The sequence below is a fragment of the Aotus nancymaae genome, unplaced genomic scaffold (genome assembly GCF_030222135.1).
Source record: "Aotus nancymaae isolate 86718 unplaced genomic scaffold, 86718_ANA_hifiasm-v0.15.2.pri h1tg000044l, whole genome shotgun sequence".
Lineage (NCBI taxonomy): Eukaryota > Metazoa > Chordata > Mammalia > Primates > Aotidae > Aotus > Aotus nancymaae.
This window is the reverse complement of record NW_026988458.1, coordinates 1,403,206-1,428,982: the sequence shown is the minus strand read 5'-3', so window position 1 is coordinate 1,428,982 and position 25,777 is coordinate 1,403,206. Positions and strand designations below refer to the sequence as shown.

The 25,777-nt window shown below is 57.7% G+C and overlaps 1 protein-coding gene across 6 annotated transcripts in view; it reads left to right on the top strand.

Annotated features, from left to right (window-relative positions):
- The window catches only part of MCF2L (MCF.2 cell line derived transforming sequence like), a 255,816-nt gene that overhangs the window by 124,206 nt on the left and 105,833 nt on the right, over positions 1-25,777 (top strand). For all 6 annotated transcript variants that reach the window (XM_064361844.1, XM_064361846.1, XM_064361848.1 and 3 more), the window contains 2 exons: positions 2,069-2,152; positions 15,431-15,545. In XM_064361844.1, coding sequence (XP_064217914.1) covers positions 2,069-2,152; positions 15,431-15,545 — 199 coding nt within the window. The remainder of the gene's footprint in view (positions 1-2,068; positions 2,153-15,430; positions 15,546-25,777) is intronic.

Genomic DNA, 25,777 nt, shown 5'->3' with positions numbered 1-25,777 from the left:
CTGTCCAAGCTGACCCCCACGACGGACCTGCCAGCTCACAGTAGCACAGTCTTTTTTGTAGGCCCCAGAATTTCTCAAAACTCCAGGGAGAGCCTTCCTCCCGTGGTCCGTGTCAGCCGTGTGCTTCTCCAGGGTGAGCAGACACTGGGTTTGAGGAAGGCGCCTCCTGGTTTCCTCTCTGAGGCTGCAGCTGCTCCTGGTGAGAGAGAAAAACGCAACGTAAAATCTGAATGTTCAACTGTGCAGTCTAGGCTGCCGTCAGCTACACCAGAGGCAGGTTCTAAAGAGAGGTGCGCACCGGTGGGAGTCACCTCGCCCGGGGTGTAAAAAAGTATTTCACACTTTGCTGGCGTGACTGTTTGTCCTTCTCCCACAAAAGAAGCCATTGCTGAGACGTGGCTGCATACTGGGAACGGATCTGTGCCCCGAGCTCTCCCTGCAAGGCTCAGAGGAAGGGCCTCAACATCTGCGTGGCTCTGGCAGCCCCGTGACGCCGTGGCCCCGCTGCTCTGTCACCAGCACTGGAGTTGTCTCCAGCTTGGAGGCAAACCAGCCCGGTAGCCGGCAGGGCTGCAGCCGCCGCAGCCCAGGAGGGGCCCCCGTGGGTTCCCTGAGTCCTGTGTTTACACTTGCTTGTCTGCAGGACTGGAGGAGCGGGATTTAAGCCTGTTGCCAGGTGGATATTATCTCTCAGCCTCCACTGGGAATTTCCAGGTACAAACACCTCTCTGACCCATACCTTCAGGCTGTGGGTGGCCTGGGTCCATAGGTGTGGAAGAATTGAGCGTTTAAGCCATTCTCAGGCTGTCAGCGTGAGTCCCACATCTTAGAGGGACGCCGAGTGACTGTCCAGGTGCAAATGTGTCTGTGTGATGAGAGCACTGGCCAGAAATCGCGTCTGCTCCGGGTCAGTGTCCCCGAGGCACAGGCCCCTGGCACCCCCTCTGAGACTGCCAGCCTGTCAGTCCGCACGGCTTTCCCTGGAGGGTCTTGCTGGCCCAGTGCTCCCTGCCAGTGCTGACCCTGTGCTCCGGTGCCGGCCCCGTGCTCCCTGCCGCTGCCGGCCCCGTGCTCCCTGCCACTGCCGGCCCCGTGCTCCCTGCCGGTGCTGGCCCTGTGCTCCCTGCTGGTGCCGGCTCTGTGCTCCCAGCCACTGCTGGCCCTGTGCTCCCGGCCGGTGCTGACCCTGTGCTCCCTGCCAGTGCTGGCTCTGTGCTCCTTGCCTGTGCTGACCCTGTGCTCCCCGGCCGGTGCTGGCCCTGTGCTCCCCGGCTGCTGCTGGCCCTGTGCTCCCTGCCTGTGCTGACCCTGTGCTCCCCAGCCAGTGCTGGCCCTGTGCTCCCGGCCGCTACTGACCCTGTGCTCCCTGCCGGTGCTGACCCTGTGCTCCCGGCCGCTGCTGGCCCTGTGCTCCCGGCCGGTGCTGGCCCGGTGGCTGCAGGTGCTTCAGTGCATCCAGACCCATCTGGAACCTGCTCCGTGCGGGCATGGATGCGGGGGTCGGCCCTGCCGTTGCCATCCTGTCTCATTTGTATCCAGCTAATGGCGAGGCCAGAGGTGTGGCACAGACCCCCAAGGGTCCCGTGTGTGTGGTGGCAGTGGCCTGTTCCTTGGCCAGGTTTTCCTCATGGGCCACAAGTTATTCCACCTGCAACAGGTGCAGGCCAGGGATCATCTGAGCGTGTTCCCCGATGTGGGTAAGACTCAGGCCAGAGCAAATTCATCCAAGGAGCCAGGACCCAGCCCTTTGCCGCCGCTCCCCTGCCTCCCCCTGCCTTCCCCTGCCCAGGTGTCTGTCTTTGTCCCTCCCTCTCTCTGCCTCAGTCTCTCTGTCTCTGAACCTCTTATACCACACTATAAAAATTGATGGTGAATCACTCAACACGCAGCTTTTGTGCGCTGAGAAGCGAAAGGCCTCTCCGTACTGGAAACTGAAAAGCCTTTCTCCAGCCACACGACGCGGCCCCCGCAGGTGCCCATGGAAGTGCCGGCTCTGCGTGGGATCGATGGGCGCTCGCGCAGGGGGCAGCTTCTCGGGACTGACGCGTGCTGTCTGTCTCCCCCACAGATGAAATCATGCACCAGGACATCGTCCCGCTCTGCGCTGTCGACATCCAGGACCAGCTGAAGAAGCGCTTTGCTTACCTGTCTGGTGAGTTCCAGAAGCCGGGACAGGGTGGAGACGGAGAGGTCTGGGGCCAGGTGTGGCCTGAGCAGCCCCCGTGGCCTGGCCTGGGCTGGAGCCGGAAGGGTCATGTGAGGGCTGCTCATTCACTGCCTTGGGTCTGACCTATGACCTGGAGGCTCTCCCCATCTCTGTGCAGCGGGCAGCTCCATGCAGTCGGCACACGGCCGCTGGGAGGAGGTGGGCGGAGGAGGGTCAGAGTCCCCAGCGGGACGCGGCCTGGGCACTACTGACTGTGGCCTCCAGGGACAGATGTGAGTGGTGTGTGGGTGCCGAACCCGTGGGCTTCATGAACCCCAGTTCCTGCTGCATCCGGGCACCTTCTGGCTGCTCTGGCCACCCTCCCAGGCCACGCTCTGTCCACTGTGGCCTCCAGCCCTGCATCTGGCCCACCTGTGGAGGTGGTGCCTACCCCCATGGCTATGGGGACACAGTGAGGCTCCCAGCCCCCCGTGTGGGTGCGGCAAGGGCACCTGCCGTGGCCCCGAGCTGTGCAGATGCCATTCTTACATGAACAAATCTGCCCATCAGGACCCATCAGAAAAATACCCCACACACATGCGTGCCCTCCCTGGGCCATGAGGATGCCCTGGCGCTGAGGACGCAGTGCTCTTGGGAGTCAGCCTCTGCCCCTCTACGTTCCACCAGCAGCCCAGCCCCCACTCCATGACTGGCACGGTGGGGGCCTCCATCCTGCACCCCAGGCCGGGACTTGGAGTCTGAGGGAGGCTGACTGGCAGAGGCCAAGGTGCAGCTCATGGGTTTTTTGAGAACAAAATTGAAGAGACGATGGGCTGAGGAGGAGAGCTGTCCGGGGACTGGACCCTGCTTTCCATGGTCTCGTGGCCTGGGAGGAGGAGGGGAGGAAGCGGGTAGTCTCTGAGAACTGAAAACTCCCAGAGGGCGAGGGCTCCAAGCTCCCTGCGTCGGGGACCAGGCGCAGTGATGGCTCAGGAGAGGCACTGTGGATTCTGCCAGTTCCTCCTGCGTCCTCAGCTCCCTTATCCCTTCCATGACTCCAGAGAGGCTCACGGCTTTGCCACGAGCAGGGACCCTGACCTAGGCCTCCAGCCTTGACCTTCCTCCAGATGCCAGGTCGTGCCCCCACCCAGCGGTGCCTGGGAGGGCAGAGTCCCGGGACGGCCCCAGCCGCCACCTTTTCTCAGTGGTTCCTCAGATGCCACCCCAGGAGCTCTGTGAGGGCATTTTGCAGATGAATTTAAGGCTCCGAATCAGCTACTTTAAGATCTTCCTTGGTGGGCGGACCCAATCAGCCAAGCTGTTAAAAGAGGTGCTCTTCCCGGTGTGAGAGACTCCAGCTGCAGGAAGGATTTGACACTGGGGAGTTCTCTGTGTGGCCCTGAAGGAAGCAGAGGCCGCCTGACCAGGATGAGAGCCGCCCCATGGAGGAACCTGGGACCTCGGCACTGCAGCTGGGGACAGAGCTCTGCCACGCCCGCAGGGAGGAGCTGGAGGAACGGGGCTCAGGGACGATCACAGCCCGACGACCCTCCACGTGGACCTGGAGACCCCGAGCAGAGACCCGCACGCTGATCAGTGCCGGAGCGTCAGAGGTCCTGGGACCACACTGAAGCCTCCGTGGGCTCCTCTCCCTCCTGGAATAAAAGCCGGACTCCCCTGTGCCACCGCTGCCCGCTCTGCCCACACCCTGGAGGGAGGCTGCCTCCCCATCCCCTGCCTCGGGCCAGCCTCGGGGCCTTTGTACGGCAGTCCTTCTCCCTGCAGCCCATTTTTTCCATGGGGCTTCGGACTGGCCCGTCCCCTCAGGCCCTTGGTCAGAGGCATGCCCTCGGCCACACCCTCTCCCTGCTCGCCTGTGCTCTGCCACATAGCCCTCGTTACATGACCTTGTGTCTTCCTGTGTGTGGTGAGTGTCCCTCCTGAGGGCTGGGCTTGCTCACGGCTGCCCCCCGACTCCTAGAGGTGTCCCCAGCTAAGAGCCATGTCCTGAGGGCTTGGCCATGGGCCCAGCTGGGGTGGGACCCCGTGCAGGCCAGGCTGTTCTCAGGATCCAGGTTGTAGCAGCAGTACCGCGTCTGAGACGGATCGGTGTCGGCTGGCGCTTCTCCTGCAGATGTGCGTGGCTTTGGATGAAGTCCGTGGCAGCCCTCGGGTGTGTGGTTCCCTCCTCACCACGTCTGAGACGGATCGGTGTCGGCTGGCGCTTCTCCTGCAGATGTGCGTGGCTTTGGATGAAGTCCGTGGCAGCCCTCGGGTGTGTGGTTCCCTCCTCACCATGTCTGAGACGGATTGGTGTCGGCTGGCGCTTCTCCTGCAGATGTGCATGGCTTTGGATGAAGTTCGTGGCAGCCCTCGGGTGTGTGGTTCCCTCCTCACCACGTCTGAGACGGATCGGTGTCGGCTGGCGCTTCTCCTGCAGATGTGCGTGGCTTTGGATGAAGTCCGTGGCAGCCCTCCGGTGTGTGGGTCTCGAGTCACCCCATTGTAAGGTCTGTTTTCGCCGAAGACGAAACGGAGAAACTGAGGCCAGCACGAAAATAATCCAATGCAAGGGAATTTATTCAGGCTCCCGGACGAGGTTCTGTGGTCCGGACAGGAAGGGCCGGAGAGGTCCCACGGACTCCTCTCAGGCACGGAGTTTTATAGGGAGTGGAGGCATCCGATTGGCTGTGGCCAAGGTGGGTGGGACAAAATGGAGGGGAGTGGGACCCGGATGGAAGGAGGCGTGTCTGAGCTCCCGGCGAGGGGAGGGGGCGTGTCCGAGCTCCCGGCAAGGGGAGGAAGGCGTGTCTGAGCTCGCAGCGAGGGGAGGAGGCGTGTCCGAACTCTCCACGACGCGGCCAACCTTACACCCATCACATCCTGAGGCTGCTCCTGTGCTCTGGGTTCCTGCCATGAAGCCCCCTTCTGCGTCCCCATGACACAGGCCACGCACAGGGGGACTAAAACCACAGGGGCTCCTCTCAGGTTCCGTGGGCTGCGTCCCTTCCAGAGGCTCCTCCAGCTTTGGGGCACTCGGCGTCTTCCTGCAGCCGCCTCACCCGCAGGCAGCCCCTCTGACTTCCTCCCAGGAGGCCCACCCTGTAATCCATTACAGCCTCATCTGGAGAACTTTGTTACCTCTGCACAGACTTTTCCAAATAAAGTCACGTTTTCAGGCTCCTGGGACCGTGCGTGAAAAGCGGCCACCTTGGACTCAGGGTGACTCTGGCTCAGAGGTTTGCTGTCTTGACCGCTGCCCCAAGCGGGGCTCCCCCCGCCCCAACACCACCTGTGGGACTTGCTGTCACCGTGTCACTCCCCTCGAAGGAAACACAAACTCCCCCACCTGCCGCCCCTGCACACTGACCACTGCGGCGGTGGGGCCCGGCCGGGGGAGGCCCTTAATCGCAGCTGGAGCCCACAGGCCGACCACCCCCGAGCCTGTTCCGTGGACTTTTGCTTAATTCCCTGGTCTTTTAGTGCCTGGAATGAAGTGCCAGAGCAAAGAATTAAAGATGTCAGGAAGGAGCCGCTCCAGAGTTTCCTTTTCAGGAGGAGACTCTGCGATGGGTTCCGCGTGGGCTGCTGACTTCCTCTCCCTGCGGACGTTCACATGTGCCCCGCGCTGTCTGCTGCGGAGCCAGGGCTGCCCTGTGACCTCTGCGGTCCCCTCTCTTCTGCCTCTGTTGTCTGCAGATGCACAGGTGCCACGCAGAACCCCGCAGCTCTGTCCAGGTCCTGGTCCAAACCAGGCAGTTTTTGAAAGGCACCCAAGTGAGGGGTGTCTCCACCCTGGGGGCTCTGAACTCCTGCACGTGGCCACCCACAGCTAGGGATGAGCTGCGGACATGGCCCCTTGAATCTATCTGTCACTGCAGACAGCGGCTCCCAGTCCAGCCTGCGTCCTGCGTCGCCCACACCCTCTACCCCACAGTGACATCTGCCCCGAAAGCACCTCGCTTAACCCGGAAGCCACAGGACATGCCACCCTACTGTCCCCTCTAGTTTTCTGAGATTTGGGGAACAAGGAATTGGGTGTAAAATCAGGAAATATCCTATCCTACATGTAAATTCTTTTTTTTTTGAGACGGAGTTTCGCTCTTGTTACCCAGGCTGGAGTGCAATGGCGCGATCTCGGCTCACCGCAACCTCTGCCTCCTGGGTTCAGGCAATTCTCCTGCCTCAGCCTCCCGAGTAGCTGGGACTACAGGCACGCGCCACCACGCCCAGCTAATTTTTTGTATGTTTAATAGAGACGGGGTTTCACCGTGTTGACCAGGATGGTCTTGATCTCTTGACCTCATGATCCACCCGCCTCGGCCTCCCAAAGTGCTGGGATTACAGGTGTGAGCCACCGCGCCCAGCCCGTAAATTCTTGATGGTTCTTGTCCTTTGGGGCAGAGCTCCCTCCCAAGAGTCAGCCGTTCGACTCTCTTGCTGAAGGCTGAGGGCTGGGGGTGCATGGGTGCCCCGAACCCAGAGGCAGAGGCGTGTCCCCTGCGTGGCGGTTGGAGCAGGCCCTGAGGAGGTCGTGGGCTCAGAACTCAGGCCTTGTGTCATTTTAGAAAAACGCTTCAATTTGCCGGCCGTCAGCAAGAGGTAAAAACAGGGTGGGAGGATTTACCATTGAGGAACTTATGGTCCGAAGTGAAAAACGCTGAGAACAGACTTGCCACCGGAGAAAACCACAAAGCTGAAACGGAGGCCGTGCCCGGAACGCAGAGGCCGCGGGCACTGGGCGTCTCACTCCCTGCCGTGGACGGCGGTCCCCCTCCCACTGTCCGTGCAGCTCGGGGGAATCGCGTTTTGCTTTTACAAGGACGTGGCATGGTCAGAGGCAGCCATCTGGGCATCCTGGGACCTGGACCTGACAGGATTGTTCCATCCCAGGCCCAGGTAGCCTCCGGTGTGGAGCCCTTCCCCTGGCCCGCGCTGTCTTCCCGGGAGGAACGCTGGAGACCCTCGTCTCGTCTCTGCTTCGTCACCTGCCCAGGCCCTCGCTGCACAAGCCCCTCCTACAGGCCTTGCCCGTCTCCCAGCTCACGTCTCGTCCTGAGGATTTAAGTGTCTGTGAGCCGAGCCACAGTTCTCAGATGAGCTGTGGGGCTCCAGTGCGGTGCTGCCTGGGCTGTCCTGAGAGAGGGCTCTGAATGGGGGCAGGACCCTGGGGTCTTCCTGGCACACAGTCGAGACTCCAGCCACCAGGCCCCAAGCTCACTCTGCACTCACCAAGGCCGGATGGCTGCTCCAGCCTGCGAGGACCAATCGTGCCCTCCCTGAGGCCAGCGTCACTGAAGCATCAGCCACAGACATGGGGTCCCCACCATAGGGGTTCACCCTTGCTGGAGAGAAACAGAAATGGACAGAAGGTCGCTGGGGTGGCCCTGGGCGTTCTGCAGAGAATCAAGGCAGTGCGACTGAGACAGGAACCCCGTAGGTTAGGGCGGAGCCATGTGTCCTTTCTGGACCTGCTTCGAGGAATCGATGCTTGCACAACCCCGAACCAATTGCTGTGGGACAAACGTTTGTGCCCCTCCAAGTTCAGAGGCTGAAACCCTAACCCCCGAGGTGATGTTCTGGGGAGGTGAGGCCTGTGGGAGGAGGTGAGCTCATGAAGGTAGAGCCCCAGGTGGGCTCAGTGCCTTTAGAAGGGGTAAAGAGGCCAGCCCTCCCTCCGCTGCATGGCCACACCTCCAGGAGGCAGACACCAAGTCTGCGGGCGCCTCGACCTTACTTACCTGGCTAGAGCTGTGAGATTAGTTTCTGATGTTTCAGCCACCCGGTCTCTGGTGGTTTGTTCTGGCTGCCCAGACAGACCAGCAACCATCGTATGCGAAGGTGTGAGTCGCTGCCACAGCTGTCGTGTTGCCAAAGGCGCCCGTCAAGGTGCAGCTCCGCGTCGCCTGGTGCTGGCCAGTTTCAGAATGCCGTGCCTCCTTGAAGCCGTCTCCACACTCACAGGAGGTTTTTATTTAGTTCCTAAGATTTTTCTACCCGACAGTTAACTTAGGATACAGGTGTCATAGTAAGTTAACCACGTGCAGCTCACGTGGGTCTGAGTTTCTAAGGCCAGGTTTGGGCCGATGCATCAAAAAGAGGGACACCGTAAGATGCGTCATGTCCATGGATAAAATGAGGCAGGACACGTGAGTTGTCACATGCTTCGTCACCCGGCTTTGCCATCACACATGCATCCTGCCCAGGATGTGTGCGTCTGTGTGTGTCTACATGTGTGTCTCACCTCCTACCCAGGATGTGTGCGTGTGTGTGTGTCTACATGTGTGTCTCACCTCCTACCCAGGATGTGTGCGTGTGTGTGTGTCTACATGTGTGTCTCACCTCCCACCCAGGATGTGTGTGTGTGTGTGTGTCTACATGTGTGTCTCACCTCCTGCCCAGGATATGTGTGTGTGTGTGTCTACATGTGTGTCTCACCTCCCGCCCAGGATGTGTATGTGTGTGTGTCTACATGTGTGTCTCACCTCCCACCCAGGATGTATGTGTGTGTGTGTCTACATGTGTGTCTCACCTCCCACCCAGGATGTATGTCTGTGTGTGTCTACATGTGTGTCTCACCTCCCACCTAGGATGTGTGTGTGTGTGTGTGTCTACATGTGTGTGTGTGTCTACATGTGTGTCTCACCTCCTGCCCAGGATGTGTGTGTGTGTGTGTGTCTACATGTGTGTCTCACCTCCCGCCCAGGATGTATGTGTGTGTGTGTCTACATGTGTGTCTCACCTCCCACTCAGGATGTATGTGTGTGTGTGTCTACATGTGTGTCTCACCTCCCACCCAGGATGTATGTGTGTGTGTGTCTACATGTGTGTCTCACCTCCCACCCAGGATGTATGTCTGTGTGTGTCTACATGTGTGTGTCACCTCCCACCCAGGATGTATGTGTGTGTGTGTCTACATGTGTGTCTCACCTCCCACCCAGGATGTATGTCTGTGTGTGTCTACATGTGTGTCTCACCTCCCACCTAGGATGTATGTGTGTGTGTGTCTACATGTGTATCTCACCTCCCACCCAGGATGTATGTGTGTGTGTGTCTACATGTGTGTCTCACCTCCCACCCAGGATGTATGTCTGTGTGTGTCTACATGTGTGTCTCACCTCCCACCTAGGATGTGTGTGTGTGTGTGTCTACATGTGTATCTCACCTCCCACCCAGGATGTATGTGTGTGTGTCTACATGTGTGTGTCACCTCCCACCCAGGATGTATGTGTGTGTGTGTCTACATGTGTGTCTCACCTCCCACCTAGGATGTGTGTGTGTGTGTGTCTACATGTGTATCTCACCTCCCACCCAGGATGTATGTGTGTGTGTCTACATGTGTGTGTCACCTCCCACCCAGGATGTATGTGTGTGTGTGTCTACATGTGTGTCTCACCTCCTGCCCAGGATGTGTGTGTGTACATGTGTGTCTCACCTCCCGCCCAGGATGTGTGTGTGTGTCTACATGTGTGTCTCACCTCCCACCCAGGATGTGTGTGTGCATGCATGTGTGTATGTGTCTACATGTGTGTCTCACCTCCTGCCTAGGATGTGTGTGTGTACATGTGTGTCTCACCTCCCACCCAGGATGTGTGTGTGTGTCTACATGTGTGTCTCACCTCCCACCCAGGATGTATGTGTGTGTGTCTACATGTGTGTCTCACCTTCCACCCAGGATGTGTGTGTGTGTGCATGCATGTGTGTGTGTGTCTACATGTGTGTCTCACCTCCCGCCTAGGATATGTGTGTGTCTACATGTGTGTCTCACCTCCCACCCAGGATGTATGTGTGTGTCTACATGTGTGTCTCACCTCCCACCCAGGATGTGTGTGTGCCTTTGTGTGTGTGCATGTGTGTGTGTGTGCATATCTCCATGTGTTTCTTGGTCAGCTTAGGCTGCTTGCTGTGGCAAAGTCCCCTACACTAGGTGGTGTAAGCCACAGGAGTTTCTCTCTCTTGGTTCTGGGGCAGGAAGCCCGGGATGAAGGCACTGGCAGACATGCTGCCTGGTGAGGGCTCACCTCCTGATTTACAGACTGCCACCTTCTCACTGTCCTTGTGTGGCCAGAAGAGCAGAGCAAGCCCACAGAATCCCATTCACGGGAGCCCCACTCCCACGGCCTCCTCACCTCCCAAAGACCCCACCTCCCGGCACCGTCCCCTTGGGGGTCGACGTTTCAACACATGAATTTGGGGGAAGACAAACATATAGTCCATAAGAGTGTGTATGTGCAGATGCATGTACGTGTAGTGTGTATACATGTGCACGTGTAGCTCTGTATGTGTGTATGTGCAGATGTGTGTGTATACGTGTGTGTGTGTAGTTCTGTATGTGTGTATGTGCAGATGTATGTGTAGTGTGTATACGTGTGCACGTGTAGCTGTGTATGTGCAGATGTGTGTACATGTAGTGTATATGTGTGCACATGTAGCTGTGTATGTGTATGTGCAGATGTGTGTACGTGTAGTGTGTATACATGTGCACGTGTAGCTGTGTATGTGTGTGTGCAGATGCGTGTACGTGTAATGTGTATATGTGTGCACATGTAGCTGTGTATATGTGTATGTGCAGATGTGTGTACGTGTAGTGTGTATACATGTGCACATGTAGCTGTGTATATGTGCAGATGCGTGTACGGGTAGTGTATACATGTGCATGTGTAGCTCTGTATGTGTGTATAATGTGTGTGTATGTGTAGTGTGTATACATGTGCATGTGTAGCTGTGTGTACGTGTAGTGTGTATGTGTAGATGTGTGTGTGCGTGTAGTGTATACGTGTGCAGGTGTAGCTGTGTATGTGTGTGTAGATGTGTGTACGTGTAATGTGTACACATGTGCACATGTAGCTGTGTATATGTGCAGATGTGTGTACATGTAGTGTGTATACATGTGCACGTGTAGCTGTGTATGTGTGTAGATGTGTCTGTACGTGTGTGTATATGTGTGCATGTGTAGCTGTGTATGTGTGTGTAGATGTGTGTGTACGTGTATCTGTGTATCTGTGTATGGTCACTGTGTATGTGTGTATCCGTGTGTGTAGGTGTGCGTGTTTGCATATATATATACATATACATACCTGAACATGCACATGCATGTGTATGTAGCTGTGTAGATGTGTGTGTAGATGTGTGTCTAGCTGTGTGTGTAGCTATGTATCTGTGTGTAGTTGTGTATGTACGTATGTGTGTATCGGTAGCTGTGTGTGTAGCTGTGTATATGCGTGTATGTGTGTGTGTCTATGTGCATGTATGTGTATATAGGTAGCTGGTGTAGCTGTGTGTGTGTAACTGTGTATGCATGTGTGTATGTAGGTGTGTGCCTAGCTGTATGTGTAGCTATGTATCTGTGTACATATGTGTGTATGTGTTTATAGGTAGCTGTGCATGTAGCTGTGTATATGTAACTGTGTGTGTGTATACATGTGTATGTGTGTACAGGTAGCTGTGTGTAGCTATGTATTCATGTGTATGTGTAGGTGTGTGTCTAGCTGTATATGTAGCTATGTGTGTGTAGCTGTGTGTGTGTATGTGTGTATAGGTAGCTGTGTGTGTAGCTATGTATGTGTGTGCATATATGTGCTTGTATGTGTGTATAGGTAGCTGTATAGCTGTGTGTGTGTAGTCGTGTGTATGTGTGTATAGGTAGCTGTGTGTGTAGCTATGTATGTGTGTGCATATATGTGCTTGTATGTGTGTATAGGTAGCTGTATAGCTGTGTGTGTGTAGCCGTGTGTGTGTGTATGTCTGTATAGGTAGCTGTGTGTAGCTGTGTGTGTAGCTATGTATGTTTGTGTAGCTGTGTGCCTAGCTGTGTGTATGTGTAGCTATGTATCTGTGTGTAGCTGTGTATGTGTGTATGTGTTTATAGGTAGCTGTGTGTGTAGCTGTGTATGTGTGTATATATGTGCATGTATGTGTGTATAGGTAGCTGTGGGTAGCTGTGCGTGTGTAGCTGTGTGTATAGGTAGCTGTGTGTAGCTGTGTGTGTGTATGTGTATATAGGTAGCTGTGTGTAGCTGTGTGTGGCTGTTTGTGTGTAGCTGTGTGTGTATATGTGTATATAGGTAGCTGTGTGTAGCTGTGTGTGTGTAGCTGTGTGTATAGGTAGCTGTGTGTAGCTGTGTGTGTGTAGCTGTGTGTGTGTATGTGTATATAGGTAGCTGTATGTAGCTGTGTGTGTGTAGCTGTGTGTATAGGTAGCTGTGTGTAGCTGTGTGTGTGTAGCTGTGTGTAGCTGTGTGTGTGTAGCTGTGTGTAGCTGTGTGTGTATATGTGCATATAGGTAGCTGTGTGTAGCTGTGTGTGTGTATGTGTATATACGTAGCTGTGTGTAGCTGTGTGTGTGTGGCTGTGTGTATATGTGTGTACAGGTAGCTGTGTCTAGCTGTGTGTATGTATGTGTATATAGGTAGCTGTGTGTATCTGTGTGTGTGGCTGTGTGTGTGTATCTGTGTGTGTGGCTGTGTGTGTGTAGCTGTGTGTGTATATGTGTGTATAGGTAGCTGTGTGTGTGTAGCTGTGTGTATGTGTGTATAGGTAGCTGTGTGTAGCTGTGTGTGTGTAGCTGTGTGTATAGGTAGCTGTGTGTGTGTAGCTGTGTGTGTATGTGTATATAGGTAGCTGTGTGTAGCTGTGTGTGTGTCACTGTGTGTATAGGTAGCTGCGTAGCTGTGTGTGTGTGGCTGTGTGTGTGTATTAAACTGAGTGTGTATCTCACATTAAGGCAAGATGCCATAGGAGTCACACTTCTTTCTGGTGACAGGGATGAGACGGAGCCACACTGCCTTCCCCCTCAGCGAGTGGACAAAGGCCCAGTTGATTGGGTGCAAGAGTTCACATGCAGGTGTGACAGGTCTCCGCCAGGACAGTGGTTTTTGGACGTGGGTGGGGACTGGGGGCTGTCCCTGGTGCTGGGCAGACCACACTCTGTGTGGTTCGGGTGCTGCTCTGAACCACACGGAGGAGCTTTGCAGCCCTCTGTCCTCTGCGGCGTTCAGTCGGCCTCCAGTTACCAGGCCGGGCGCAGACGCAGAAGTAGAGCTTGTTCTTAGTGCCCTCAGCCCCGCAGGGTCCTGGCACTGCCCACCTTGGTGGGAGGGTCTCTCCAGAGAGGGGCCATGCCCCTGACTCCACGTCCAGCCTCATAACCTGCAGCTGCTGGGAGCTTTGGCATCTGCTTTCTGAATCACAGTGGGCAGACTGGGACTTCCGCTCCTGACTTGGGAAGAAAGAATAGGGTCTTTGCTTTCTCTTGAGGCTGCGTTGGATCACAGAGGGTTCACAGATACCCAGGCCCCCGGGGGCGATTTCAGCCCCGGCTGAACCAGGCTGCGAGGCCCAGGCCCAGCCCCCGGGGGCGATTTCAGCCCCGGCTGAACCAGGCTGCGAGGCCCAGGCCCAGCCCCCGGGGGCGATTTCAGCTCTGCCTGAACCAGGCTGATAATTGTGTCAGGTGCCACGTGAAGCTGAGACATGTTTTGAGCCCCCACCCTGGCAGCGGCCGAGGGAAGGTCTGTCGTACATGCTCAGGAGGACACAGGGCCGCAGTGTTCACTCCACGGCCTCGTATCGCTGTGATCTGAGGAATTTTCGGAGAGGAAGTGAGAATTAGCCATGCTGAAGGGTTTGTGAGTGAGGGACAGGCATGTTCTGTTGAGGACTGCATGGGGCATTGTGCGCTGCACAGGCGGGAGCAGAGGTCAAGAGACCGGGGGGCTGGGAGAGTCCGGAGGGCAGGGGTCGGCAGAGCACCGTGGAGCTGGATCAGGCAGCCGCCTTCCTGTTTGGGGCTTTATTAGAATCAAGCATCGCAGGGACTGGGCTGTCCCAGGTGCAGGGGAGGCCGTCACGGGGTGTGGGCGCCCCTCAGCTCTGCCTGCTAAGAGGCTCGGCAGCTGTGACGGGCTGGAGGCAGAAGCCCCGAAGGAGGTTAGGAAGGAGCTGGGGAGACGAGGCACGCTCGTGTGAAGTCCTGGCCGGGGCGAGACAGTCATGTCAGGTGGAATCGTGTCCCACCGAGGGGCTCCGTGGAGGGAGCGCTGGGAGGAGGCCAGAGCCGGGCGCGGAGAAGGCGCCCCGGGATCACTGGACCGTAAAGCCGCCCTGCCTGGCGTGGCTGAGCTTGGCCAAGACCCAGAAGCAGAAGTTCCTGAAGCCGGCGGCAGCGGCTATGGGGGCGTGAGGCAGCGGGGCTGTCGCTGTGAAGACACAAAGCCCTGGCTGTCGCCGACCGTGTGAGGCCCGGGTCATCTCAGTGAGGACGTGGATGGGGGCGGGGAACCCACCGTTACCTGTTCTACGTAAAAAGCTTCCCTAAACTTAGCAGCTTGGCACAGCCCTGTTTTACTGACTTATTCTTCATTTAGTGGATCAGGAGTTCTAAAAGGGCTCAGCCAGGCAGTTTTCTTCACTCAACAGGGCACTGACCGGGTCCTTCACCAGCTGCGTCCTCGCGGGGGCCGGGCCGGGGTGTCCCGGGGCGTCCTGGGGGCTGCAGTCCCACACCCCTCCTCCCAGCCCTTTCACACAGCCCGCCCTCTACCCGCAGCTGGGTCTCCTCACAGCGGGTGGATGCAGAGTCTCGGGGCCACCTTGCCAATGACTGCGGGGCCGTGAGAGGCAGCTGCAGGGTCCTGAGTCCCAAGCTCACCTCTGCTGAGTCACAAGGCTGGGCCCAGGCTCGGGGGAGGGAAGTGGACTCGGTCCGGCCAAGGTGGTGTGGCAGGGGTGGCGTCCGGCGCCAGCAGGGAGGCCCGGAGCCCAGCCTGTGTGACTCAGTCCATGTTGAATTGAATTGAATTGCTTAACGGGGAATGTGGGAGAAGCCACACCGTACCCACAGACGGCACAGGCAGCAGGTTGTTAGGCACGTGTGTACGTGGAATATCACGCAATATTTAAAGTTATGGGTACGTTATTTACAAAGCATGGAAACAGTTTGTTCTCGGCGTTAGGAGCCAGGAGGCGAGCTTCTCTGTCTGGCTCCATCTCCTTGAGGTTAAAAAGCCCGTAGAGAAAGGCTCAGAAGGGAGACACGGAATGGTGACGGTAGCTGTCCCATGGTGGCCAAGATAATGGGTGACTGTCTAAATTCAAGGCGCTTTTATGTACTTTCCAAATATTTTCTTCAAGCAGCACACATTTCTTTCAAGTAAAAATTATGTAACGGTGAAGAACACGCGTCGGTTCTAACTGAAACAGTGGGTGCTGGTGGGAACTGAGTGACCCCTTGGAGCACTCGGTGTGGAGGCCCTCGCCTAAGTCCCGCCTCTGGTCTCTCCCCAGGTGGGCGGGGGCAGGACGGAAGCCCAGTCATCACCTTCCCCGACTACCCGGCCTTCAGCGAGATCCCGGACAAGGAGTTCCAGAATGTCATGACCTACCTCACAGGAATCCCCAGGTATGTGCACTCAGAGGCCAGCGGACACTGTGGGACGGGGCAGAGTCTCTGTGAGGTTTCACCATCGTGGGGTCCCCGTGACTATGGGACGAGGCAGAGTCTCTGTGAGGTTTCACCATCGTGGGGTCCCTGTAACTGTGGGTCGAGGCAGAGTCTGTGTGAGGTTTCACCATTGTGGGGTCCCTGAGACTGTGGGTCGGGGCAGAGTCTGTGTGAGGTTTCACCATCGTGGGGTCCCCGTGACTATGGGTCGGGGCAGAGTCTGTGTGAGGTTTCACCATTGTGGGGTCCCTGAGACTGTGGGTCAGGGCAGAGTCTCTGTGAGGTTTCACCATCGTGGGGTCCCCGTGACTGTGGGTCGGGGCAGAGTCTCTGTGAGGTTTCACCATTGTGGGGTCCCCGTGACTATGGGACGAGGCAGAGTCTGTGTGAGGTTTCACCATTGTGGGGTCCCTGAGACTGTGGGTCAGGGCAGAGTCTCTGTGAGGTTTCACCATCGCGGGGTCCCTGAGACTGTGGGTCGGGGCAGAGTCTCTGTGAGGTTTCACCATCGCGGGGTCCCTGAGACTGTGGGTCAGGGCAGAGTCTCTGTGAGGTTTCACCATTGTGGGGTCCCTGAGACTGTGGGTCGGGGCAGAGTCTCTGTGAGGTTTCACCATCGCGGGGTCCCTGAGACTGTGGGTCGGGGCAGAGTCTCTGTGAGGTTTCACCATCGTGGGGTCCCTGAGACTGTGGGTTGGGGCAGAGTCTCTGTGAGGTTTCACCATCGCGGGGTCCCGGAGACTGTGGGATGAATTCGGGTCTGTGGGAGCCATCGCCGAGTTCCCCGTGGTTTTGCTGAGGGGTTAGAGCTTTGTCTGCATCGTGGCTCCGTGGAGCTCTGTGGTCAGCCTCAGATCTGAGCTGGGCCCGAAGCTTTTCCGCTCCCAAGCTGCCGCTCTTTCCCGACACCACCTGGAGGCCCCGTTGCTCAGCAGCTGGGATCTGACTTGGCCCAGGAACTGCTTTTCTCCCGCGGAGACTGTCACCAGCGCATGCCTGTTTGATCAGCAGGGCTCTGCGGGGCATGGGCTTCTGCATTTCTAGTGCCAAGGAGGCCGTCGGCACAGGGCTGATGCTCACAGGGGCAGTGCCCGTCCACATGGCCTGTCTGGCGTGGTCGACCCTGGGTGCGTGGCCGCCTCCTGCCCTTTCCAGGAGAGAACTGACCCCAGAGGTGGCTCCTGGGAAATCGGGTTAGCAAACGTGGTTCCCTCGGGCTGCAGGTTTCTGTTTTGTCCCCGTCCTCCGAAAGGGTAGGGAGCCTGGCTCTGTGTCTCCGTCTCCCGGGCGGCCCACAGGAGCAGCGTCAGGCTGAGAGCCGCAGGCTGACTTGGGGGAGACGCCGCAGGGGTCTGGCATCTGATGTGCGCATCCCAGCCTTCCGGAAGAACACCGGACGCCGTAGCTGCCGCTTCTGCCTGGGGTCTGGTGAACCGTGCACCAAGAGAAATCAGAAATATCCTTAAATGCGGCATCTGTATCCCTCACGTGACATAAGCCGGCAAAACACACAGAGGAGGCGTTTCACTGTTGGTGTGAAAGTGTGGCCGCGGCCGTTACCGGGAAGGCTCTCCCTCCCTCTTGAGTCTTTGAAGACAGCAGAGCCCTGGGCCTCGTAACCAGAGCTTGGCGAATCGGCCTGACCTGGAAAACAGCACGCAGCCCCCTGATGGATGTCACATGACACCGGCCGGCAGCAACCGGCATCTGCAGTAACGCCTCGAGGAGTGGGGGCGCGGCGGGCTCCTCTGTCCGCTTGGTGGGGTGAGGCGGGAGCGGGGAGCCTCCCCGGTGGGCGTGTTGGGGCAGGACGTCTTGGTGGGCGGGAAGAAGGGGACTCGTGGCCACCTACGTGGCGGTATCCTGGCAGCCCCAAATCACCATGTGCTGGGTTTGTTTGTGGTTCTGATCTCAGTCTCCCGTCTTTTTCGAGAATCTTGCAGCCACCATGTGCCGGGCTCTGCTGGTCCAGCCGAGTGCATGGAGGATGTGCTGGGTCTCGGCCGAGCGGCCACGGCCCCTGAAGGGCTGCTGGGACCGGCTTGGTGGGGCAGGGGCTGCGATGCTGCAGACGCTTCCTGCATGTTCCTCCCTGGTTCTCAGTCGCACTGTGGTAGGAAGGCAGTTATTAAGCCCATGTTATAAATGAGGCTGAATAATGAGTGATGTCTGGAGAGAGGGGATGGCTGGGTGCGGGAATGCCCCAGGGCTCAGACCACATGGCCACACCCCGAGGATGTAGGTGCCAGGCATACGGTGGCCAGAGGGGTGTCCTTGGGGAGGGCGGTGATCCCAGGCAGACGAGGAGACTGTGCCCCGGGGACCGGCCGGCCTGACAGGTGCACCCGGCCCTTGATGGCACCTCCTGGCATGGGGCTAAATGAGATCCCGTGGTGTCCACACTCAGTGCCGAATGGTGAGACTCGTTCTTAGCAGGCGGGGCTGTGGTCAGCGCTTGCATCTTGGCGCTGTGAGCTGGGGCATCTCCTGCTTATTGACCCTTTCTGTCTCTTTCATTGGGGAAACTCCATGGAGTCCCTTAGCTACCCACATCCCTTTTCTGGAGATGTTTCTAGAATCTTCAGCACTCAGAGGCCATCCATAAATGCCACGAGAGCACGGTATGTGACACACGTGTGCGATCACGTGTGCACGCCGCTGCTTATCCTGTGCTCCAGGACCTTCCACAGCCTCCTGCTGCTGTACCCCCTCTCTGTCTGCTTCTTCTCCTGAGATCCAGGAATGTGCAGATGGGTCCAGACACCCGGGAACAAGACCCACTCCAGCCCCCTCAGTCGGCAGGTTGCCCGTCTGCGAGCCGCAGAGCCTGGTCTGGCTGGGGGCAGCTGGAGCATGGGTCCCATCCCCACTGTGGACATGCAGGCCCCGGATCCTCAGAGGCGGCTGCATGGATCCCCACTGTGTGCCTGTGTATGCAAACTCAGGTTTTCTGGTCACACTTATCAAGATTTTAAAAAGTGGAAGAAGCCTTTTATGTCACCAAACGGTCTAAATCAGATGCTGGAAATGCCAGCTCTGTTCAGCTGTGAGCAGCACTGCTCACCGTGCGTGTCTCCACTGCCGGACTCAGTGTGTGTGTGTGAGTGTGTGATGTGTGTAGAGTGTGTGAATGTGTGGTAGCTGAGCATCTGGGGTGTGTGGTGTATGTGGTGTGTGTAGTGTGAGCAACTGGTGTGTATGTGTGGTGTGTGTGGCATGTTTGTGTGGTGTGGTGAGTTTAGTGTGAGCCTGTAACATGTGTGTGGGGTGTGTAATGTGTGTGGCATGTGTCTGAGTGTATGCGGCATGTGTGTCTAAATGTGTGGTGTGTGTATGTAGTATGAACGTGTGGCATGTCTGAGTGTGTGGTGTGTGTAATGTGAGCATGTGGCGTGTGTGGCATGTGTGGGGTGTGTGGGGTGTATGTGGTATGTGCGGGGGGTGTGTGTGGTGTGAATGTGTGTAATGTGAGCATGTGGCATGTGTGTGTGGGGTGTGTGGTGTGAGTGGGGTGTGTGGGGTATGGCGTGTGTGTCTGAGAGTGTGGGGTGTGTGGCATGTGTGATGTTTGGTGTGAGTGTGGGGTGAGTGTATGGGGTGTGTGGGGTACGGCATGTGTCTGGGTGTGTGATGTGTGTGTGGTGTGAGTGAGTGGGGTGTGGGGTATGGTGTGTGTGGGGGGGTTGTGGGGTACACTATATGTGTCTGTGGGGTCGTGTGGGTTATGTCTTGTGTGTCTGAGTGAGGTATGTGGCACATGTCAGGTGTGTGGAGTGAGTGTGGGGTGTGTGGGGGGTGTGTAGGGGTGTGTGGGGTGTGTGAGTGGGGTGTGTGTAGGGTGAGTGTGGGGTGTGTGTGAGGGTGTTGCGTGTGGGGTGTGTGTGTAGCTGTGTGTGTAGGGGTGTGGGGGGATGTGGGGGTATGTGTGTGGGGTGTGGGGTGTTGGGGATGTGTGTGGGGGTATGTGGGGGGTGTGTGTGGAGTGTGAGTGTGGGCTGTGTGGGGTGTGAGTGTGCCGCATCTGTGATGTGTGTCGGGTGTGTGAGGTGAGTGTGTGGGGTGTGTGTGGGGTGTGTGTGGGGTGTGTGTGGCATGTGTGGGAGGTGTCTGTGGGGTGAGTGTGGGGTGTATGGTGCATGTGTGGCGTGTGTATGGTGTGTGTGGTGTGTATGGTGTGTGTGGGGTGTGTGTGGCTTGTGTAGTGTGGGGTGTGGTGTGTGTGATGTGTGCATAGTGTGTGGGGGTGTGTGTGGTGTATGTGGGGTGTGTGGGGTGTGGGGTGTGTTGGCGTGTGTGGCGTGTGTGGAGTGTGGGGGTGTAGGGTGTGTATGCGGTGTGAGTGTGGGGTGTGTGGGGTGTGTGTGGTGTGTATGGGGTGTGGGGTGTGTGTGTGTGGCATGTGTGGTGTGTGTGTGGCATGTGTAGGGTGTGTGGGGTGTGTGTGGTGTGAGTGTGGGGTGTGTGGTGTGAGTGCTGTGAGGTGTGTGTGGTGTGAGTGTAGGGTGTGGGGGTGTGTGGTGAGTGTGGCGTGTGTGTGGCATGTGAGTGGGGTGTGTGGTGTGTGTGTGGGGTGTGGGGTGTGTGTGGGGTGTGTGTGAGGTGTGTGGGGTGTGTGTGTGGTTGTGTGTGTAGGGTGAGTGTGGGGTATGTGGCATGTGAGTGGTGTGTGTGGTATGAGTGTGTGGGGTGTGTGGGATGTGTGTGTGGCATGTGTGTGGGGTGTGAGTGGGGTGTGTGTGGCATGTGAGTGGGGTGTGTGGCATGTGAGTGGTGTGTGTGGTGTGAGTGCATGAGGTGTGTGGGGTGTGTGTGTGGCATGTGTGGGGTGTGTGCGGGGTGTGTGGGTGTGAGTGTGGTGTGTGTGTGGTGTGTGTGGTGTGTGGTGTCTGTGGTATGTGTAGGGTGTGTGGGGGTGTGTGGGGTGTGAGTGTGGGGTGTGTGTGGCATGTGTGGGGTGTGTGTGGGGGTGTGTGGCATGAGTGGGGTGTATGTGGCATGTGTGGGGTGTGTGTGGCATGTGTGAGGTGTGTGTGGGGGGGTGTGGCATGAGTGTGGGGTGTGTGTGCCATGAGTGTGGGGTGGGGTGTGTGGTGTGAGTGGTGTGTGGTGTGTGTGGGGTATGTGGCATGTGTGTTGTGTGAGTGTGGCATGTGTATGGCATGAGTGGGGTGTGTGTGTGGCATGTGTGGAGTGTATGTGAGGTGTGTGTGGCATGTGTGGGGTGTGAGTGTAGGGTATGTGGTATGTGAGTGGTGTGTGTGGTGTGAGTGTGTGGAGTGGGGTGTGTGTAGCGTGTGTGGGAGGTGTGGCTTGTGTAGTGTGTGGGGGGTGTGGTGTGTGTGATGTGTGTAGTGTGTGTGGTGGTGTGTGTGGCATGTGTGTGGTGTGGAGTGTGTGTGTGGGGTGTGTGGTGTGAGTGTGTGGGGGCATGTGGCATGTGTGGAGTGTGGGGGTGTGGGGGGGTGTATGCAGTGTGAGTGTGGGGTGTGGGGGGGTGTATGGGGTGTGTGGGGGGTGTGTGTGGCATGTGTGTTGTGTGAGTGTGGCATGTGTGTGGCATGAGTGGGGTGTGTGTGGCATGTGTGTGGGGTGTGTGGGGTGTGTGAGGTGTGTGGGGGGTGTGTGTGGCATGTGTGTAGGGTGAGTGTGGGGTATGTGGCATGTGAGTGGTGTGTGTGGTGTGTGTGGAGTGTGTGGAGTGTGTGTGGGGCATGTGTGAGGGGTGTGGGGTATGTGTGGGGTTTGAGTATGGGGTGTGTGGCGTGAGTGGTGTGTGTGGTGTACGTGGCATGTGTGAGGGTGGGAGTGTGGGGGTGTGTGTGGTGTGAGTGTAAGGGCGTGTGGCGTGTGTGGAGTGTGGGGGTGTGGGGGGTGTGTATGCAGTGTGAGTGGGGGGTGTGTATGCAGTATGAGTGTGGAGTGTGTGTGGGGTGTATGGGGTGTGTGTGGGGGTGTGTGTGGCATGTGTGGGGTGTGTGGTGTGAGTGTGGGGTGTGTGTGGCATGAGTGTGGGGTGGGGGGTGTGGTGAGTGGTGTGTGGTGTGTGGGGTGTGTATGTGGCATGTGTGGGGTGTGTGTGGTGTGTGTGAGGTGTGTGGGGTGTGTGTGGCATGTGTGTAGGGTGAGTGTGGGGTATGTGGCATGTGAGTGGTGTGTGTGGTATGTGTGGAGTGTGAGTGTGGGGTGTGTGTGGCGTGTGTGGTGTGAGTACGTGGCATGTGTGGGGTGTGTGGGGGTGTGAGTGTGGGGTGTGTGTGGCATGAGTGGTGTGAGTGCATGAGGTGTGTGGGGTGTGTGTGTGTGGCATGTGTGGGGTGTGAGTGGTGTGTGTGGTGTGAGTGTGTGGGGTGTGTGGCATGTGTGGGGTGTGTGGAGGGTGTGGGGGGTGTGAGTGGGGTGTGTGTGGCATGTGAGTAGTGTGTGGGGTGTGTGGGGTGTGAGTGGTGTGTGTGGTGTGAGTGTGTGAGGTGTGTGTGTGGCATGTGTGGGCTCTGTGGGTGTGTGCGTGGTGTGTGTGTGTGAGCGTGAGTGTGTGCGTACATTCTACCCATGTTTCCTTTCTTCCCGGGCAGGTCCCGTGGGTGTCAGGTCCACTGCTCCCTTTCTATCTGGAAATAAAACTCTTCCATAACAAAACCAGCCGCATGTGGATTTGGGAGGACGCCTGTGTGCCCTGATCAGAAGGACGCACAGCAGAAGGGAGGGTGCGGGTGTGAAGAGCCGCCTGTCCCGCTGGCTCCCGGCGTCATGGGAGTGGGGGTCCCGAGAGGTGCTGTGGGGTCCCCGTGCCTCCAGGGTGTGGCCGACAGGCCCGTCCTTCCTGAGAGTGAACAATTCTTGCTGCATTTTAGGGGAACCTTCTTTCTGAGGGCATCTGAGGGATGCTTTCGTGGAAGTTCAGAGCGTGGTAAAACATGGGCAAAGCCCGGCCTCTGCAGGAGAAACCAGGGACCCTGCAGGCCTTGCACGTGCAGCTTGGTGGAGGGGACCATCCCAGAGGACGTCTCTGCATCCCTGACGAGCAAAATTGCCAGGCTAGTGATGAGGGGGAGACCTGCCCGTGGCGCCCTGGGGGTGCTGTGCCCCTCCTCAGAAGCATCCTCTGCAGGGGACCCCCTTCCTAAGGTGTGGGCGGGGCTGCCCTCTGCTGGACACGCGGAGCATTGCGGGTCAGTCCGGGGCATCCCCAGGAGACCAAGTGAGGGAGGGCAGCGTGGACCCTTTCTTCCAGGAGAAGGTGGGTGAGGCCCGGGCACAGGCAGTTCCCCAGCAAGCAGCTTCCAGAGAGCTGCACAGAAAGCACAGTCTCTAAGTGGGAAAAGTGAGATTAGGGCCAGGCTTGTTCTTTCGAATGTCAATGCAAATTAAATGCACAAATCTCTCATGAAGGCTGCTCTTACATTCTAGACCAAGCATCGCTCTGTCAATTCAGAAAGAATGTTGTATTCTAATGTTAATGTTCCTTCTGTTTTCATATGCAAATGCCAGGTGTCCCAATTTAAGCACTGTATCTGACTATACTCATCGTTTTTAAAATATTAGACTGAAGTAGACGAGTTTGCCCCGAATGGTTTGGGACACCTATTCATATAAAGCCAGTTCTTGGTCTTCGGAAAGATGGCTCACCAGGGCGGAGAGGGTGGCCTTGTGCTTTGCTGAGTCAGGTGCCCATTGGTGCCCAGGGCAGAGGGGGTGGCTTGCGCTTTGCCGCTCAGGTGCCCACCGGTGCCCAGGACGGAGGGGGTGGCTTGCGCTTTGCTGAGTCAGGTGCCCACCGGTGCCCAGGACGGAGGGGGTGGCTTGTGCTTTGCTGAGTCAGCTGCCTGCCGGTGCCCAGGGCGGAGGGGGTGGCTTGTGCTTTGCCGCTCAGGTGCCTGCCGGTGCCCAGGACGGAGGGGGTGGCTTGTGCTTTGCTGAGTCAGGTGCCCGCCGGTGCCCAGGACGGAGGGGGTGGCTTGTGCTTTGCTGAGTCAGGTGCCCATCGGTGCCCAGGACGGAGGGGGTGGCTTGTGCTTTGCCACTCAGGTGCCCGCCGGTGCCCAGGACGGAGGGGGTGGCTTGCGCTTTGCCGCTCAGGTGCCCATCGGTGCCCAGGACAGAGGGGGTGGCTTGCGCTTTGCTGAGTCAGGTGCCCGCCGGTGCCCAGGACGGAGGGGGTGGCTTGTGCTTTGCTGAGTCAGGTGCCCGCCGGTGCCCAGGATGGAGGGGGTGGCTTGTGCTTTGCTGAGTCAGGTGCCCATCGGTGCCCAGGACGGAGGGGGTGGCTTGCACTTTGCCGCTCAGGTGCCCACCGGTGCCCAGGACGGAGGGGGTGGCTTGTGCTTTGCTGAGTCAGGTGCCCGCCGGTGCCTGATGTGGGCCCTGCATGTTGTGGGTGCTGGGCTTTGCTCTCTCCCGTTTGTCAGAGGGCAGATTTGGATCTCTGAAAATCCTATAACCCTTCCTATTCCTAATGGAGCTCAATTTCACCAACCTCGGCCAGGCCTTGGTAGGAGCCAAGGCCTCAGAGAGACACTAGGGACCAGGGACAAGCAGATTCCAGACGCTGCAACCCCCTCAGAGCCCCATGGGCCAGGGAGGAGACATGTCAGACCTGGGTGTTCATGCCCCACTTGCTGAGAAGTCTCAGGGGTCAGCACACACCGGGGACGCAACAGCAAATAAACGGAGGAAATTGTGGTGCTGAGACACTGCGTAGCTATGGAGGGTGTGCAGGCAGCAGGGCTCTGGGAAGAGAGTGAGAAAGAGACAGAGAGAGACAGAGTCAGAGACAGAGACAGAGACAGAGAGAAAGAGACAGAGAGAGACAGAGACAGACAGAGGCAGAGAGATAGAGGCAGAGAGTAAGAGACAGAGAGAGAGCCAGAGCCAGAGACAAAGACAAAGACAGAGAAACAGAGACAGAAACAGAGATAGAAGAGAGATAGAAACAGAGACAAAGAAAGAGACAGAGACAGAGGAAGAGACAGAGATAGAGAGATAGGAAAAGAGACAGAGAATCAGAGAGAGAGAGACAGAGAGCATGAGGGAAGGAGGGGGGCGGCAGCATCGCTGTGGAACTTAATGTTGGGGGTCACAGAGGCCCCAGGAGGGAACTTAATGTTGGGGGACAGGTCACAGAGGCCCCAGGAGGGAACTTAATGTCGAGGGGTCACAGAGGCCCCAGGAGGGAACTTGATGTCGGGGAACAAGTCACAGAGGCCCCAGGAGGGAACTTAATGTCGGGGAGTCACTGAGTTCCCAGGAGGGAACTTAATGTCGGGGGGTCACAGAGGCCCCAGGAGGGAACTTAATGTCGGGGGGGTCACAGAGGCCCCAGGAGGGAACTTAATGTCAGGGGGTCACAGAGGCCCCAAGAGAGAACTTAATGTCGAGGGGTCACAGAGGCCCCAGGAGGGAACTTAATGTCGAGGGGTCACAGAGGCCCCAGGAGGGAACTTAATGTCGGGGGGGTCACAGAGGCCCCAGGAGGGAACTTAATGTCGGGGGGTCACAGAGGCCCCAGGAGGGAACTTAATGTCGGGGGGGTCACAGAGGCCCCAGGAGGGAACTTAATGTCGGGGGGTCACAGAGGCCCCAGGAGAGAACTTAATGTCGAGGGGTCACAGAGGCCCCAGGAGGGAACTTAATGTCGGGGAACAAGTCACAGAGGCCCCAGGAGGGAACTTGATGTCGGGCAACAAGTCACAGAGGCCTCAGGAGGGAACTTGATGTCGGGGAGTCACTGAGTTCCCAGGAGGGAACTTAATGTCGGGGGGTCACAGAGGCCCCAGGAGGGAACTTGATGTCGGGGAACAAGTCACAGAGGCCCCAGGAGGGAACTTAATGTCGGGGAGTCACTGAGTTCCCAGGAGGGAACTTAATGTCGGGGGGTCACAGAGGCCCCAGGAGGGAACTTGATGTCAGGGAGTCACTGAGTTCCCAGGAGGGAACTTAATGTCAGGGGGGTCACAGAGGCCCCAGGAGGGAACTTAATGTCGGGGGGTCACAGAGGCCCCAGGAGGGAACTTAATGTCGGGGGGTCACAGAGGCCCCAGGAGGGAACTTGATGTCAGGGAGTCACTGAGTTCCCAGGAGGGAACTTAATGTCAGGGGGGTCACAGAGGCCCCAGGAGGGAACTTAATGTCGGGGGTTCACAGAGGCCCCAGGAGGGAACTTAATGTCGGGAGGGTCACAGAGGCCCCAGGAG